Source organism: Panicum virgatum, chromosome 8K (assembly GCF_016808335.1).
Source record: "Panicum virgatum strain AP13 chromosome 8K, P.virgatum_v5, whole genome shotgun sequence".
In the NCBI taxonomy this organism is placed as follows: domain Eukaryota; kingdom Viridiplantae; phylum Streptophyta; class Magnoliopsida; order Poales; family Poaceae; genus Panicum; species Panicum virgatum.
Window position 1 is genome coordinate 3,220,832 of NC_053143.1, and position 19,096 is coordinate 3,239,927.

Below are 19,096 nucleotides of genomic sequence, written 5' to 3' on the forward strand. Positions count from 1 at the left end.
CCCTACTTCTGGCATCTGCGGCAGAGTCGTAGAGCACTCTTGCCAGCGTTTTCTTCCTCTCTATTTTTGTACTAGCCAAGTTCTGCATCAGGGTGACATGTTGGTTCAACAGTAGGACAGTAACAGTAGTAGATGTAGACCCTCTCAATCTGCAGATGGGATCGCCGCACCAGCATCGATCAGCATAGCAAGCTGCCCAGGCCACACCCATCGCCATCAGGTGCCATCACATGCAGCGCCAACGCCCAACGGCAACGAACAAAGCAAGTAAAGCTTTGATTATTTGCTACACAGGTGGTCGATTACAGAACTCCATCCACGCATGCATGCAACTGGATCGACTTTTTTTTTTTTTTGAGGAACACATGCAACTGGATCGACTTAGCACCTGGTCTTGACTCTCAATGCAACTTCAATTCTTCCATGTAGGATTGTAGGCTCTGAACAGCTGCTGCTAGGGGTACACACACATGCACAGCACATACACAACACACACGACCAACAACACTGACCAAGTTCTTGTTGCCCATCACGCTGCTGGCAGCAGCACTTCTTTACTCCTCTTTTTTCATGGAAGATGATGAGACGGATAGATCAGCTGCACGCCTTGCCACTATGTTACACCACCATGTACACGGTTTTTTGCTTGCATGGTCCTCGCTCTCACTCCCGTCCACGCCCTCTCAGACGCGAAGGTCTCCTCCCAACGATGTGAGGGCTGTGGAACCCTCCACCTGCAGACACACAGATCCACCTCGGTTACGGGGCGTTGCATGTTGCATCAGAGAAATGTTGCAAGAGTAGTTGTGGTGAAAACAATTCTTCGGTTCTTCAGTTGCCGCGCTCTGACGAAAGAATTTTATTTTACCTTGAAAGTTGCACCGCAGATTTCTTCTTCGTTTGCAGGGACAGCAGTCACCTTGTTCTTGGGGTTCTCGTAGCACTTCAAGCCTCCAAGAGCGTTAGAGTAGAAGCAACCTGCAGCCAGCAACATGGGATTAGTGAAAAATGACCAATAAAGAAAACTCTTTGAATACGTTGTACAGGGAGTTTAGTATTCAGAGATTCTTTTTAATTTTAAAAGAGACTAGAAGCAACCTGCAGCCAGCATGGGATTAGTGAAAAACGAGATTCTTTTTAATTTTCAAAGAGAGTTTTGTCTTCAGGATGCATTCAGAAGCGACTGGAACATTTTCAGATATTCTTCTTTTTTCTTTCGAAAAAAAGTAACAAAACTCTTTGACTTGGTGGTCGGCAGCAAGCATGCTAGCTAGAAGTCAAGACATGATCTGGCATTGCTTGATGCTCGCATACCTTGCGGGAAAGGTGCAAGTGACTTGCCACAGGATCCTTTGAGCATGTCAATGTCGTTAGAGAAGGCGACGCAGCCATCGGCGGTGATCCCCCAGAAGAGCGGCACCTTGCCCTCGGGATCCTGAGAGCAGAGAGTACATTATTGCCCAAGCACAAGAAAATACTAAGCTACTGTCCCAAATCAAAGTCACCATTGATTCCAGATGAGCTGAAGCAGGGACCAGGAGCAAGTAACATACAGATGCGACGAGCAGGGAGTTGGTGGACTTGTCGAAGAGCACGAAGGCGTAGCTGCCGGTGAGCTGCGAGAGCATGAAGCTGGCCGGGTATGGCGCCCGATCCCGCAGCGTCTTGTAGGCCTCGATGACGAGGACCACCTCGTTGGTGCCCTTGGACAGCCCATACTGCTGGCTCAGCCGCCCCAGGTTGTCCAGCACACCCTCGAACAGGCAGAAGATCTCGTCCTTCGCCGCGAACGACCTGACCAAGACAAATTGTTAACAGCCGCTGTAAGGTGAATGCATCTTCATGGTAGTGCCCTATTGTGATGACTAAAGCATTGGAAATTAGACCCAAAGAAAGTCAGAAAAATTCGGCTATAATATCTTGAATGACTGAAGCACATGATCGTTCAGACTTTCAGAGTTCAGATTAGTTATTAGGTGCACCTAACGTCGAGATTCAGAATACTTAAGCTTGTTCCTAACAAAAGGAAAACGTGAAATAATACTTAAAGAGAAATAACTAAGATGTGAAGTAAGCACTGAAAGAAAAGGCCAAACTGAATGGAGTAAAGGAGTGGAATTCCTTGGATGCTACTTCTTCAGTTGTATCAGCCTAGTACAGATAGGATAAGGGCACAGGGCAATCAGGCCCCACAAATCATAGCCGGGACAGGCCATCTTGGGGTGCACCTTTTACTTCCTTTCCTTCAGATCTGTGGGCAGCAAAGCCGGATTACCACCGGATCGCCACTACCATACCAAGTGCCCTGTGCCCTCTACTATGATCCATGTGAACATTCACCTCCAGGATAAGTAAAATAATGGGGACAAATCATACTTGCTCCATACTGCCACGGCTCCCTCATGACTCATGAGTCCTATTATTTTTAAAAAGAATTGTTTAACCAGTAGATTACATAGGCTTGTCGCTTTCCTTATAAGATAATTGGGTCATTGATCTTTCAGCAGCCGCCTATCGGAGAACATGAGGCTCCATCGTTTGTTAGCATGTCAGTAGACAGATACCTCTTGTCTGTGGAAGGTGGCATGATGCGGACGTCCAAATTGGCACCCTCTGTGCGGGAAGTGAAGGCCTCCTTTCATCACCCTTCTTCTTTTTTAATAGAAAACAAAGCTTCCTTTTCATAAATACAAATGGATAATCGATATTTGGATGCCCACGTCAAAGATACGCATCCTGATGCAACTCCTCCTCGTTTCTTCTTTCTTATCTGATCGTCACCAACCAAACATGTTTGACGCAGGTGACCACCATAGCAATCAGCTCAGAGGTAGCGTAGCGCCATGGCTAGAGAGATCTAGATGCCGTATGGCCGTAGCAACACGGTAAAGGCGCCTGTTTCCAACCAGTTTCTAACGTGGTTTGCACCTAATATTTTCCCAACTCATCGATTTACTGATCCATTTACAGTAATGAACTTTTCTACTCACTGAATAAAAAAACAAACACACAACTTTTTTTTTTAAAAAAGGTTGCCTTTGTGGGCTGAAAATATCACTGGTTTAATGGCCAGCCGCGAGTCTAAGTGCCATGCCATTCCCTGGCTAATTTTTGTGGCTCACGATTATTATCATCAGTTGAGAAAAGGATAAGCCAACTCCAAGTAGCTAGGGTTGGTAAGTTGGTCCCACAGCTACAGGAATGGATCAGGAAACTGTATTTATCCTTGATGTCTTTCTCTCAGAGAAGCAAGATGTCAGCCGATCCGATAAGGAGGGATCGGAGGGGGAAAGATGTTCCCAATTATTGACACTCTAGCTGGGTGGATAGTACACGCATGTATGATACTGTAGATTCAAACCTCTGTTCCATAAATCTGCTACTTTTTTTTTTAAAAAAAAAGCAACAAAAAATTAAACCGGATTTGGCTGACTAATTGAGTAACTAAAAGACCGCTCCACTCTCTCACTTTCTGTCAGATCATGTCACCTCTATCGCAACTCATACTTGACAATTGACATAGTACTAAAAAACAAAAAGAAATGCCTTGAAAAAAAAACTCTAAAGAGCAAAATAGAGCAAGTGACTGGCTGATCTACGCAAAGCGCACGTCTCGAACAAGTGATTGAACCTCCTCTCAAGCTCCTGCCGAGTGCAGGCGAGAGAGGGGCACTACTTGGGAGCAGAGAGGAAGCTTTCCTAGGGGGAAGAAGGGATGGGCATGGCTGCCGGGGAGTAGTACCGTACCTTGGGCGGAGGAGGGCCTGGTTGGTGTGGCAGTAGGCGAGGTGGCCGAGGCCGGCGAGCTGCACGGACACGGCCGGCTCCGAGCTCCCCAGGAAGCGGGTCACCAGCTCCGACGCCCTCGTCTTGGGCGACGGCGTCCGGCTTCCTGCCGCCACCAGCTCCGCCGGCACCTCCACCACCTCGCCGCTGAACACCGCCAACATCTTCAACCACACCCCTGATAATCAACCTAGCTACCAAAAGATTAAAACCCTTCACGAATCCTACTAATTAATCAAGCTAGATAGCTAGCTTCTTCCTGCCTCCACACTCCTCGAAACTGGATGGATCCGCGAAATAAAGGATGGAGAGGCGGAGGGGGAAGGCGAGGCGGTTTATATAGCCGCGGACCCGAGAGCTGGGCCGCTCGATCGCCGGCTCGGGGCTCCGGGCGGCTAACGACGCTGACGTGGACCCCACCTGGCATCGTGTGCGTGTTCCTTGTCTTGGTCTTGGCGGCCAGTGGCTTGTGCTAGTTCTTAGCACAATTTTTTTATATGCATGAAGTACTGTATGAAGTTTATTTACAAATTTTTTGTAAGAATGAGTGTAATTTTTCGCGACGAATCTAATAACGGTAATTAATTAATGATTGACTACAGTGATGCTACAGTAATCATCCTCTAATTACACGGTTAAAGACCTCGCGCAGGAATTGTAAAATTAGTTTTACAAACTATCTTTATTTAATACATTTAATTAATAATCAAAGTTGCTACAGTCTAGCATAATACAAACCAAACAGGACAAGTGTCTACCACCTTTCGGTTACCCTTTGCGCGCCGCCGTCCGAACACCTCGTGTGCGCCGACGTGGCAGCGCCGTGCTGAACCCTCTGCTTGGCAAAGACTGTTAATCCCATACGTTTTGTTCTTGAAAAGATAATTAAAAGCCGCTAATCCCTTGCTAATATAAACTCACACTAACACAGGCTGCTAGCTGATCCACAGATTTGTAGCGGTTTAGTGGACAGGATCGGGCACTGTATGTTTCGTCGACATGGACTGACGCCTGCCGTCCACTAACACCTCTTTTAATTACCCCCCATGTAATGGCTGCTGTGCCACAAAAACGACGTGCACTAGCAGGATGTGTAGCAGTACGTGTATCCCGGATTCCCGGTCGCGTTAACACGGTGTATGTAAAAGACCAGCAAAAAAAAACTTTTTTTATCGCCTCAGGGAATCGAGGTTCAGCGCTACGTCCACTACTACAGAACAACTGAACAGGTCTTTATTACAGGTCATTTGTCCCGGCAGTCTTTGAGCCCGGAACAATATGTGGCTTTCGTCCCGAGTCCAACGGCTAGCTGGGCCAGCGAGGGGGACAGGGGGCTTTTGTCCCGGTTGGAGCCACCAACCGGAACAAAAGGATTGGTGCCTCCAACCGGGACAAAAGGCCCGCGCAGCCTTTTGTCCCGGTTGGTGTCTCCAACCGGGACAAAACTTCTTGGCCCCCTTATCCCCTTCCCTCTCCCCCCACCCGAGCCATTCAGCTCACTTGTTCTTGCTGTTCTTGGCTCGGGAGAGAGGAGTTCTTGCTCATTTCTTCACCACATTTGTGAAGATCTTTGATTCCCCGTCCATCCATCGGCGCTAAAGGTTTGTGGCTTGTTTTTCTCTTCTTCCTTAGCTTGTATAGCTCATTTCATGCTTTAGAAATAGAGAAAATGTGTAGCTAGCTCATTTCTTGGACATTTAGATTGCATAAGTAGGTGTGATTTTCTTTTAGATTTAGATGAGTATGTGGATAGTAGAAATTTTTAGAATGAGTGCAGACACTTCATGTGATGTACTTGTATATATGATCATATTGTAAATAATTGATTTTTGTATTCATGAATGAATTAATGAAATGAGTATATTAGAATTTTTTATTACGAATGGATTATTTTGACACTCTAGTGATGTATTTATTCAGGCTCACATTGAAACCATCTAGAAGCTAAAAAAATCTTTATTTCGAAAAGTATACGTCGTTAATCTCCATCCAACGGTGATGGCACTACCTTTCGGGGATACACGATGCGCTATAAGGACGTCGCGAATCGGTTGATCGCATCACCAGCACTTCCGATTGATAAGAAGACAGCATTTGACGTAGTCAGCATGGCCGTTGTTGTACTGAGAGCATATAAACAAGCACGCTGTCTGTGCCAAGTGCTGTGCCTATTAATCGTAAATGTTAGTGCTGCGACTGGCCGATTGGTGACATCCTTGTACCGCATCGTGTCCCCCCGAAAGGCAGTGTCATCACCGCAGGGTTGAGATTACTGACATATACATTTTCAGAAATAAAGGTTTTTTTTCCTTCTAGAGGGTTTCTGTATATTGAAAAGAGTGTACTCCTGGAACTGAAGGGTGTCAAAGTAATTAGAAGTTATAGAGATTTCTTTCAATTAATTAGAGATTTCTTTCAATTAATGATACATTTCGTCTTTTTTATATGATTTCATTGTTATTTACAAGAGTTATTAATCTAATCATTGTAATTGTAATAGTAAATAATATTTGCATTGCAATTGTAAGAATTTATAATTTTGTGGAAAATAAAGGCATTTTTCAGTAAAATATGGCTTCAGCAGCTGGAGGTAGTGGCGCCGGTGGGGCTGATCGTTGTCCTTTTGGAGAGAAGGGCACAACTCGAGTATGTCGTCGGTCCAAAAAACCTAGTGCTTTTCATAGGGCAGTGCTCTGTTATTTGGAAAAAGAATATAGAGAATGCATGGCAAGGGGCGAGGAACCTCCGTTTGATCTTGATGATTTATTGCGGCGTTACGGTTCGTCACCACCAAACTCGAAGGTTTCAGCTCCGCCATATTCTTCTGCGCCAGCAAGAAATCCTGTAGAGCATTCTACGTTCCAACGCAAGGACGGTTGAAAACCTATGTGTTGTTGTCCGAATTTTTAAATTTCATGTATAGTACTCCTTTGTTAAGTTCTGTAATGGATTAAGTACTTCTTTTAATTAATCAAGATGTATGATGGATATTGCAGATCTTTTAATTATTCATGTTATGTTACATTTAGTTTAATTTGGGTTTGATATATTTTATTTATTCAATACGTGTAAAGAATTCAAATCGATTTATTTAAAATGCAGATGGACCGGCAATGGATGTACAATGCTGACCGACGTTCGAAAGAATTCATTGATGGCCTGCATTATTTTTTGTCTGTGGCTGAGGCAAACAAACAGAATGGTTTTATGTGCTGCCCGTGTTTTCATTGCAACAATAACAAGGATTACTCATCTTCAATAATCCTACACTGGCACATTTTCGCAAATGGTTTCATGGAGAAGTATGTTTGTTGGACGAATCACGGAGACAGGGGGTTACCATGGAAGACAATGAAGAAGAAGATTTTGACGACCACTTTTTCGGGAATGCTGGAATCGGTGCATTCGATGATGATATTCCCATGAAAGAGCCCGAAGTAGATGTAGCAGAAAATGATCCCAGCGACGATCTGGGGCAGGCATTACACAATGTGCAGGCAAACTGTGAGAGTGAAACGGAGAGGTTGAAGTTCCAGAAGTTGTTAGAGGACCACCGTAAATTGTTGTACCCAGTTTGTCAAAATGGATTGAAGAAACTTGGCACCACCTTGGAGTTGCTGCAATGGAAGGCGACAAATGGTGTATCTGACAAGGGATTTTGTGAATTACTCAAACTTGTTAAAAAATGCTTTCTAAGGAAAATGAATTGCCTACCACAACGTATGAAGCCAAACAACTTGTTTGCGCTTTAGGATTGGAAGTGCAAATGATACATGCATGCCCCAACGACTGCATCCTCTACTGAGGCGAGTACGAGAATTTGGATGCATGTCCCGTATGCAGTGCATTGCGTTACAAGATTAAAAAGATGATCCTGGAGATGTCGAGGGGGAGCCTCCCCGGAAGAGAGTTCCTGCGAAGGTCATGTGGTATTCTCCTATAATACCACGTTTGAAGCATCTGTTTAGAAGGGGATGTCGCTCAGGTTTTCTACATTAAGGACATGTCCAGCAAGCCAAAGAAGGGGATAAACAAGCAAAAGGATGAGCCTAAGCGACACATAATTCTATCAGGAAATAGAAACATCGTTGGAGTGGAGGACAAGACAGACTTGTCAGAAGAATATAATAATTTTATTGCCATTCCACCTTTCGAAGTAAATGCTGATCCATGCATCCTGCTAGCCAATGATGATGCTCCATACCTGCGCCGTGATCATAATCAAGGGACATTTGTGAAGAGAAAGTCTGTTACCGCCAATCCTTCATGTACTTGAATTATTTTATATTATTGTATAAAAACGTAATCGCAATTCGAATACTTTTATTATATATGTACTGTACAATTATACTTTATGTGTTATATATATTATTTTTTATATTTTTCACTTAATTACCAGACTCAATTATAATTTTCATTCAATAATGGATTACTGAACTAATTTTATTTATTTCATGAAATTACATTCACATTAACACACTATACTCTCTCACTAACACACACAATCTCACTAACACACACAATATCTCTCAAACTAACACACTTCTCATTAATATCATGAAATTACTTAATTTTATGTAAAACTCACTTTTTAAACGTTAATATCGTGATAGAATCCACTTTCTGTCGAAAAGCAACAGTTTGAAAAAATTTGTTCACCTAATATATTTTTGTATGGTCAAAATAACAAATATGATTTTAAAAAATTTAGATATTTCGTTGACCCAATCACTTGAATGAAAATTAATTATTTTTATTGTGTGTATCAAGTTTATATAGAGATAAGAAATTTTGTTCAATAGTTTTTGGAATCAAAATTTATTAACTGAATTAACAAATGAAAGCCTATTTTAAAAGAGAAGTAAAAAGAAACAAAAACAAACATAAGATTTGGCGGAAATGGAGGGAAAACGGGCCCCTTTTGTCCCGGGTGGTAGATCCACCCGGGACTAAAGGTGGGCCGCGGGCTGGGAATTTTCCCGGCCCGCCCAAAAATACCTTTTGTCCCGGGTGGAGCCACGTCCCGGGACAAAAGGACTTCCCCGCCCAGTGCGCCGCCGTCGTCCTCCACGAGCACCACCCGGAGGACTTCCCCGCCCAAAGGACCGCCTCCCCGAGCGCCTAGCCCAGAGGATCGACGCGCTGCGCGGCCTCGTTGTCCCCGACCTCCGCCTCGCCTGTGCGCCGCTGCCGAGCCCAGCCGTCGCCGCACCTGTGCGCCACCGCGACCTTGCGGCCGTACGTGAGCACGCCGGCTGTGGGCCGCCGCCACCCCGCCCACAAACCCTACATTTTTTGTGAATTAGGCTCAAATTTTAGTGATTTATGACCAAATTTTAGTGAATTTTGTGCAAATTAAAACCATAATTTGATGTAAATTAGGTGTTAATTTGTTTAATGTGTTTAATGTGTTAATTTACAAATTTGAGGATATGAAATTTGTTTAATGTGTTAATTTGTAAATTAGGGTATTTAATTTGATGTAGTATGAAATTAGTTGATAATGAATTTTAGTAAATTTAATTTGTCTAATGTGTTAATTTTTTTGTGTGAATTTCTTAAATTGTAAATTATGGTATTTAATTTGATGTAAATTAGGTGTTAATTTGTTTAATGAGTTAATGTATAGTGAAATTATATTTAATTTGTAAATATATGAATGTGTATGTATGTGTGTATGTATATGTGTGTACGTACGCCTGATCCAATCCTCGTCCAGCTAAACGTTTTGATCCTCGTCCATCTAAACGTATGCCGATCCAATCCTCGTCCATGTAAATGTTGTTGTCCCATCCAATACTCGTCTATCTAAACGTACGACGATCCAAAGAAACGTCCAACTAAACGTAGTCCGATCCAAACATAGTCTCCTTCTCGATCGGGGCAAATAAGGACTTTTTGGAATCCTTGTGACTAGATCTATTCAGTATAGTCATAATATGGGAATTACTTAGTGAATATTTTATTGAATTACATAGTGACATACTTGGAATTACTTAGTCAATATTGATGTGAATTATTTAGAGAATTTTTTAAGAGTTTTATTTGTATTCATATTTTTGATACGATGGACCCGCGACACACAGACGCGGAAGACGAACAGTTCCTGTTGAATATAATTGCCGAAGGTCAAGGAGATGTCCCTGAACAAGCTGATGATGGCAGCAATACCGACATATATTTGAATATGTCCGGTGATGGAATTGAGCCACCATCTATTCAGGATGACGCTGCTGGTGAACAAAGTGCTAATGTACATATCACAACTATACTTATTTATAGTGAAAATTATATTTTCATCTGAATCTATATGAATACTATGAATGTTTTTTTTATAGCCGTCTGGATCATCGTCGCAACAGAAAAAGACGAAGCGAGGCCCGACAAAAAAACTGGAAGGGCGGTTCATTATAACGGAAGTTGGTCCAGATGGCGAACCGATCGCTCCAGAAACTGCCGTCAAAAAATTCATATGACAATCCGGATGTATTGTCAGGGACCACATCCCGATCAGCTTCAGGCTCTGGAAAGCTTCCAATCCAAGCGAGGAACGGGATGCCGTACCCGAAAGAGAAAAAGAATGGTGCTGGCGGGAGCTTAAGAAAAACTTCACGGTTCCAGCTGAATCCGAAGAGATATGCAAGCGCTGGACCCTGAGTAAGATGGCCGAACAGCTGCAATCATTCAAGAAAATTTTGACGAAGAAATATATCAAGACCGGGACCACACCCGTATTTACCGGCGAGCTCGAAAAGCTCAGGGGTAACAGGGATGCATTTGTGGAATACAAGTCTTCAGAGCTTGGACTTCAGAAGGTGCAGAAGGCCAAAGACAACGCCTCGAAGAAAGTGTACCATCACACTCTAGGCCAAGGAGGCTACAAGCTTGCAATATCCAAATAGGAGAAGATGGAGCAGGATCTGCTTGACAGAGGCATCCAACCTGCGACCATGAACTGGAATGAAAGATCAAGGACCAGGTTTTATGGTCATGGGGGAAGCTTGGACCCATTGACTGGTGACTGCATCTGTGGGCCAAACACCCTGCGAGCAGCCCAGAGACTACAGGAGGTCATACAAGCAGCGGCCGAGGGAACATTCCAGCCGGATAGAGAGAGGGACGAGCCGACTTACGCGCTTGGGAATCTAGAGGATCCGGGCCGCACAAGAGGCAAAGACGTGGTTCCGTGGAAGTATGGGTTCAGGGATTACATTGAATCATATAGAAGCCGGCAAAGAAGAAAGAATGATGAGCGGGAGCACTTGCGAAGGCTAGAGGAACGGCTCATATCACACGATCAAAGACTGGAGGAAGAGGTTCAACACCAAGTGGCCATAGCAATGAGCCAGTAACAGCAAGCGCAAACGGTGCCTCCAGAGCCTAATGTCGCAGCCGATCATCCAGGCCGCAGTTGAAGCGACAGCCCCGCAGCGATTTCCAGTGGATGAGATCACCCAGCGGACACCTTGTGACCTGCAGACTGCCATTAAGAACTTAATGTTCACTATTGCGTACGGTACCGCCATACCAACCCAACCAGACGACGTGTACCACGGGCAGCAAATTCCGCCAGGATACACAAGAGTTGGCGTGAAGCAGGTGTGCCAGGGTTGGGAGACGCTCGAGCTTGATATTCCTGGAGGTGATGGGGAGAGGACACTAGCAGAAGCCATTCATGGCTACATCCTATGGGATAAGCGCTACATTGTCCTAAAGTCGGATGATCAAACACCAAGACCGGCATCTCAGCATGCCTCTCCAAGGCCGGCATCTCCGCAAAACTCCCCAAGGGCAGCACTGTCTCGGCAAGGTTCACCGGCACATTCTCCATCACCATTATCTCATGCGCCGATGAATACTCAAGCGTCACCGTCGCCTCCATGGTCACCCCTTCCGCCGCCGGCAAAGAAGCAGAAACAGCCACCAGCAAAGAAGGTAGCTGCACCGGCTAAGGAGCCTCCAAAGAAGAAGGAAAATGAGAAGAAAACCAAGGAGGCTCCTATTAAACCCTGGGACATGAGCCTTGAAGAATGCGATCGGATAACTCAAGAAAGAGTTAAAGAGCACTTCAAGCCGAAGCCAAAGCCGGAGCCCGAGAAAGTGATAAGCCCGAGAGATCTCCCTTCAGACTACGAACGCACCATTATCAAAACTACTGAGAAAAAGAAGAGACAATCAAAGTCGTCGTCGTCCGACGTTCCACAACTCGGAGCCCAAAAGAAACAATCAATAGAGCCTCTCGTAGTGGGACAGACGACGCAACAACAAGACTTTGTTACATTTTTGAAAGAATCAAACCTGACGGCGGCTCAGATTGCAGGGGGAGAAGATATTCCAAAGGCCGATGTGGCTGTCAAATGGACGTATGAGCTGGGCAAATCTCTTGTACCCCCCGAAGTAGTGTCCGTGCTTCCAACACAAATGTATAAGCTGCACCAGCACTACATGCGTGCGATGGCCGATTGCATCTTCATGCAGAGCGCAAAGATTAAAGATGACGATTTCTTACGGGGGGAGGCCATTATATGGATAAACTGGGAAGAAATTTACCAACTATTCCATCAGGAGGATCTCGACATCTCTATGGTCGGCTTGTGGGTTCTGTAAGTATTTTACTCTCCTAACGTATTGTTTTGCATGATCTCAACATACTGATCCCTTGATTTATTCGGTATCATGTAGAATGGAGATACAAACTTGCAGGAGAAAGGGATACTCTCACCTCGGCTTCATCGACCCAATTACTTGTAATTGGAGGATTCTACGTGACACTTCCGATGAGCTATACCAAAACTTGTTCAAGTACATAAGCGTTCATCACAATAAGCAAATGATATTGTTTCCTTACAACTTTGCGTGAGTGATTCCTTCCGTCTAACTCTTTCTATTCTGTAATCGAATTATTTAAACCTTAACTACCAAGAACTGCCTCCGTATAATTTTGCAGTGAACACTGGGTCCTAATTGTCATAATTCCTGAGAAGAGCTACTCGTGGTTATGGATTCATTGAGGAGAAATCCAGAACAATACGAAAATCTTCTTAACATGATGAAAAAGTAATTCTACCACTACTCCGTCGATGACCGATAATTTGAATCACTTTGTTACTTGACTATAATTGTTCTAATCATGCACAGGATTTGGAAACAATTCGTTAAAAATCATTCAGATAAATTTGACAAGGAATTGAGGATCAAGACAGATTTTGCGGTACACACTTGGATGATTCGTTGCACGATTCATTAGTTTTATTATATATTCATGTAAATACCTGATAATTTCTTCTCTCTTAAAGTGTATGAGGCAGAAACAAGGCACTAATTTATGCGCATACTATGTATGCGAGAACATCCATGGTCTGGTAGGTCCTCCAAGGGCCTGGACAGATTGGGAGGAGGAAGTAAGTAAAAAACTTGTTAATATTTGAACTCGTATTTTAATTAGTCGAAATTAATTATCCCCTTTTTCCATAGGTCGAGGAGATGCACGATAAACTCATATCGGAGGAAAAAATTATGGCGATTCAAGAACAATTGTCCGGATTTATTGTTGAGCAAGTTCTCGATCCAAAAGGCGAATTCTACTATAATGGACTATCTAATATTGACAATCGCAGCAAATATGATAATATACACGTATATATGTAATTAAGAACGAATATACCTATGTAAATATATATGTGTGTATGTATTAAATTTCTATTTATGAGTATGTATGTATTATATATATAAGCACTCCAATAATATATATGTGTGTGTATATATATAAGTGAATTAATTTTTATATGAAAACTATCTAGGATAAATATTATATAAGTAACTATATATATGTATATATTAGTGGAGATCATACACACTGAATTCCAATACATAAGTTTAATTGAAATGCAAAAGTATAATTGAAATAGAAAAAGAATTGAGAAAAGAATAACAGAAAAAAGGGACCCACCAACCGGGACAAAAGGGTGCGCCAGCCACGTGACGCTGGCAGCACCTTTTGTCCCGATCTGACGTTCTCGGTTGGGAAACCGAGACAATAAGAGTTTCTCAACCGGAACAAATTATTGTTTCTGTAGTGGTGGTCATCTCTATTTTTTTTGGCACGTACCGACGTACGCAGGAGGGAGAAATTTAAACAGGTGGCTGCAATCGAATGAGTCATTGTTTGGAGTTTAGAGCTACGTGTCCACGATAATGACAAAGAATCTAGCCGGTGGAAATCATTTTCATTTTTTTCCAGGGTGATCTGAACAGCGCTGACGGACTCCATGAGGACGTCTGCTCATGTGTTTCAATCTAGTACCAATGTAGTCTACTTCAACGATTTAATTACAGGGTAATGATTTCTTGGACAGTTAACCGAGTTAATCGGATGAGTATGAGACACAATAAACTCACGAGACATCGTTCCTGGAAATGACAGAGAGACGCTTCAAAGATTTTTTTTTTTCATATGCTTTCGTAAAAGCAGAGAACTTCTATGAAAAAAATGGAAGTTTTTTTTGTGTTAACAAAGAGATGGGACACATATTTTGTATTTGTGAGGACGTGACTAACCATGTACTATCTCGTTGAGAAGAAAAAGAGGGTTTATTGGGTTGTCGACTAAATTTGCTACAGCTAAGGGTCTGTTTGTAGAGCTCTGAGAGAAGTGATAATGCGGCTGAAAGTAATTCTCTTTGATGCTCTCATCTAACATAATCTTTTAAAAGTAGGATGGAGAATCACTTCACAGAATTAGGAGAAGTTACTTTTTTCAGCTCCGAACCTCTTAGTTCACTTCACAGAATCAGCAGAGAATCATTTCTCTCTAAAAAACTATTTGACAGATCTCCTGCTGGATTCAGTAGGAATCAGCTCTGGGAGCTCTGCCAAACGCACCCACAACTTTAGGTCACAGCAACCAAACAGTGATTAAAACTGTGATGGACTGAAATTATTCATTCATGATCTTAAATAATTAATAACAATCCAGAACTAACTAAAAAAACTATGCCTAAATGCCACCACACCATCTCTCAAGACAAGGTCAAAAGAGGATTTGCTAAATTTATGTAGAAAGTAGCCATAAGCATGAGATTTCTATTGTATATTTAAAATGTCTGCATGTCGATAAATTTCCATTCTGAGGTACATAACTATTGTACTACTTATATTGATTCAGTGGCGGAGCTCCCCATACGGCACCATGGGGGGAAGCTGCCCTAGCTTAATTAGCGGCACAAATTAAAGACCCCACGGCAGCTATAGTTGAATCGATGCTTCAGTCTTGACAAACCAAGATCAAGGCAAGTTTTGCCCCACCTAAAATCCTAAGTGAGCTACTCCACTGTATTGATTCCGAAAAACAAGTTGAAAGTACATTGTCCAGTTTAACAAGCCTTTCAGCCTAGCTATATTCATTGTTCGTAAGCACAATAAAAATACTCCATTATTTTGACCTATTAAGTACTCGATTCGATTGGTAACTACTAACATTATATTAGAATATAAACGAGCTTATGTTACTACGCAATGATATATTGCTGACTCATCACAAACATAAACAAAACAAAAACGTGTAAAACCAGACCCGGCACTCTAGAGTCTAGATGGAGTGGCATCATACCTCACCAAACTTGCTAATTGGTCAAAACAAAACAATTTTGAAGAATATTCTGGCGGTGTGATCGAGGAGCAAGGAGCCAAGGAATCATCAAACGCACGCGCGAGGCCGCCAGACATTCGTGGCCAGAAATTGACACATGACGTGGCAGGTAAAACAAAGATTTTTGTTCACTGTTTTAGTGAGCGCCCTTGGGCTATTTCATACATGTTTCAACTTTCAAATACCCAAACAAAACACAATAGCCCCGTGATAGCACAGTATGCTATTTCTTCGGACTACTTGGCGTGGTTTTCTAGGTGAACGGGGTTCAGGCGTTCAGCTTTACTACATTTTTTCTCTCTCGAATGCGCAGGAAGCTTTACTACTTCTTGTCACTAGGATGCGATGTTTTTGATGATTTTGTACTAAAAAGAAATGTCAGTTCACGTGCAATTTTGGCATCATATATATTCAACAAAAAGGTTCTAAAAATGCAATATGACGCCTTCATTTTTATGACATCAGACGTATCATCTTCGTATATATTATATTATTATAATGTTTGACCGTACAAATTACTGGGTTTTACTGCTATTTTTTTTGCAAATTTTAATTTTGTCACTGTCTCATTAATCTATTTACCAGAAGGAAGTATCTGGAGTGTGCATTTAGTTAGTCTGACCCGTACGTAATGAACAAGTGAACAAGCCGGTGAAAGGATTTCTCTTATCCAGAAACCGATGGGCGCCCACAGGATTGGATATTTTGATCAGACAACGACCCACAGATTTGCGAATATTTTTGCATGACTGGTGCATTGCAGAGAGAATCCAGCCCATGTGATTCACGGCCGTTCTGAATTTTCTTTAGCTTCCCCTGATCGTGTCCCTTAAGCTTAATTAGGTGGTCCAGGTGCACTGAAAAGGAATCAAACTGATGAGGAATTGTCACCTTTAATTGCAGGCTGCAGCTCCCCCATTAGGTTCAGGCAAGTGGTTGGAATTGGCATCTCTGACATTGTCACCACAATTTGTTGTTCTAATTGGATCCTTTAATCAGGCCTAATGGTCATATAACATCCCTTTCTACAAGAAATAATGCTAAGCTTTCAAAAAAAATGATGCTGAAAACTGTAAGATGCCTTCCTCTCTTTTTTCCCCGCTTTCACGATTACTACTGTATACTGTGGTGTTGGATGAGAAGGACCGGTGTAATGTGCTAGATGATGGTACCAAGGCTAGAGGACAGTTTGCGTAGAGTATGAAGCTGGAAGGGAAAGACAAAACACAGAAGAGAGAATCCGGCCTTTGTGATTCAGTGCCGTTTTCTTTAGCTTCATTCCCTGATCGTGTTCCTGAGGTTTATTCCATGGTCTAGGTGCACTGCAAAAGGAATCGAACTGAGGAAGCACTCAAGCGCTGCGCGCTGTCACCTCATCGTGGTCCATAATCTTCATGCCTTAAATTCGGTTTAAGTAGCTGTTATCGTCATAATTTAACAGATTAATTAATGGACCGCAAGTGAGTTGGACTTAATGAAAAAATTAAAGAAGGTTTACGAATCGGCTCCTGCGTGAGCATTTGGGCCATGTGGGCCATGTATTCTTAGATTTAGTTCAGATTGAGTTAGAAATAGAGTCCGATATGGACACATTAGTTTAGATTGTTTCCCAAGTCTCCGGACTATAAATATGTATCCTATGGTATTTGTAAAAGAAGAACGTCATCACGTTTGCAATCAACAACTCTCGGTGCACCGCCACCCCTAATTCTAGGGTTACATCCAAGTAAGCGTCATGCTGTCCTGATCGCTTCTTGCGATCAGGGCAGCGTTGTTCTCACTTTTACCTTGGTATTACTCGTACTGAAGCGTTTTTTATGGCGAGTAGTACTAGTTATCCTGATGTTCGTAGCATGGCTTTTAGTAGATTCATCGTGCTTTTGTTGTTTACCATCTACGAATATCATGTTGTTTCTGTGCAGCCACGTTTTAATCTTATGCTAATTATTGTTGCATAAAATTAGTTGCACGGAGACAACGCCCTGCTTCTTTTCCATCTAGTAGATCTAATCTGTTACGGTTTGTTCTTATATTTAAGAATTGGCGTAATATCTGCTAGATTAGGCCTTGCAAACGGGTTGGATGATCCGGTGACGTATTAGATGCTTTGACTTAGTCTTAACAGGGAATTGATCTGGCAATCGGCTTTAGCTTGTTCTTAGGCCTCTATTCTGGTTAAGGTTTAGTTATTTATTGCGCTCATTAGGCCCAATTACGTGTAGAATGTTCCGATCTAGCAGTAAAGTTTTTACCGTCGTGGATCAGATTAGCTACATTTAATTGAGGCAGCTTTATAGTTATTTGCTTTATTTATCAATATCCGGATATAAGCATATCCAATCTGACACTGGGACTTGATCGGCTCTTTAAAGCCGATGCAATAGTCGTCCCGGGGAGCCGACCACGGCTTGGACTCATGTTTCCACGTGTTTGTGTATGCAAGTAAATCGTTGCAAGCACGTTCGCACCTTCCTGATCGGGTATAGGTCAGGTGGCACGCCCTGCGTCTTACAAAGCCGCGGCGTGTGCTGGAATTGCGGGCCGTTGACGAGGGAGCAGTGCCTGCTAGCGCCCCGGCGACCTCCCGACTCTTCGTGTTGCCTGTCTCTACTCACCGGTGGGTTTTGACCGACAACAGTAACTTCCCGCCACAATTTTTGTTCTTCCATTTAGATACTACCTCTGCATCAAATTCACTACTTGAAACGCAGCAAATGCGCGCGCTTTTCTGCTCTTTTTTTCTTGCATGGATTCATCTGCTCTTCCGCTTGTCTGGCCTGAAAATGATGCAAACAAGGGGCCGTGCAACTTGGAATATCAGGGCACATAAGTAAATTGATTAACTATATCGGCATAGTTTTAACCGTTAATGATTTGCTAAAGTCAGTTGCATGTGACCGGAAGGTGAGCATGGCATCTTCGGTTGCATGTGACCGGAAGGTGAGCATGTGCCGCCAACGCCAAGGTTCCAAAACCAGACGACCTTTCTCCGGCCGAACCCCATGATTCTTCCAAGGCGCTGGTGATTAGGAAACCTAGAACGTTTCTCTATGCTAGCTTCCTGGCTGATTCCTCATGGCCTTATTAGCTTAGTCCTCCTTTCTCCTATTGTTAATGACTGCAAGATGTTGGCTTTGATGCAGATGCTTGTGTCAAAAAGAAGGGTAGCATCATTTGGATGCCTACGGATGGGCGCAAAAAGACAAGATTGTGCTCTTTTCCTCAACAACCTTATGGCAGAAAGTAAATTCTGAATACCAGAATAAATTATATTCTGAAGAATGGTAGAAGGGCCAAACTTTTGAGGCATTCAGGATAGTGAGTGGGCCGGGCCTCACCTGCTCTGCGAGTTGCGCGGAGTGCGATCGTGGGCCGCTTGCGCAGAATGGGCATGCCATGGCCGCACAGGTTATGGGCCTGGACCGAAATCCACAAGCACAGAAACCGACCCACACGTTACTCAGAGGCCAAAGCGACCTGTATTTTTTATATATATTTCTCATCTTTTTTATTTTCGAAATTGAGTACCCTAATACTACCTCCATCCTAAACTACAACACTTTTAGATTTAGTTAAAATCAAATATTTTCACCTTCAACCAATAATATCTTAAAAATAATTATTTTATATAAAAAATAAAATATATATTGTGATAGTTATAGT

At 42.8% G+C, this 19,096-nt stretch overlaps 1 protein-coding gene across 1 annotated transcript; it reads right to left on the minus strand.

Annotated features, from left to right (window-relative positions):
- Positions 1 to 251: 251 nt before the first annotated feature.
- On the minus strand, positions 252 to 4,105 carry LOC120643551 (stem-specific protein TSJT1-like). The gene is made up of 5 exons (XM_039919941.1): positions 3,748 to 4,105; positions 1,554 to 1,794; positions 1,315 to 1,435; positions 869 to 978; positions 252 to 734 (listed from the first exon to the last, which is right to left on the minus strand). The coding sequence occupies exons 1-5, from the start codon at positions 3,948 to 3,950 to the stop codon at positions 684 to 686; spliced, it is 726 nt and encodes a 241-aa protein (XP_039775875.1). The 5' UTR covers positions 3,951 to 4,105; the 3' UTR covers positions 252 to 683.
- Positions 4,106 to 19,096: the final 14,991 nt, after the last annotated feature.

Coding starts and splice junctions, on each gene's coding strand:
- LOC120643551 (XM_039919941.1), bottom strand. CDS start 3,950: ATGTTGGCGGTGTTCAGCGGCGAGGTGGTGGAGGTGCCGGCGGAGCTG. Junction 1,795..3,747: donor CAGGCCCTCCTCCGCCCAAG/GTACGGTACTAC, acceptor TGTCTTGGTCAG/GTCGTTCGCGGCGAAGGACG. Junction 735..868: donor TCTGCGGTGCAACTTTCAAG/GTAAAATAAAAT, acceptor GTGTGTCTGCAG/GTGGAGGGTTCCACAGCCCT.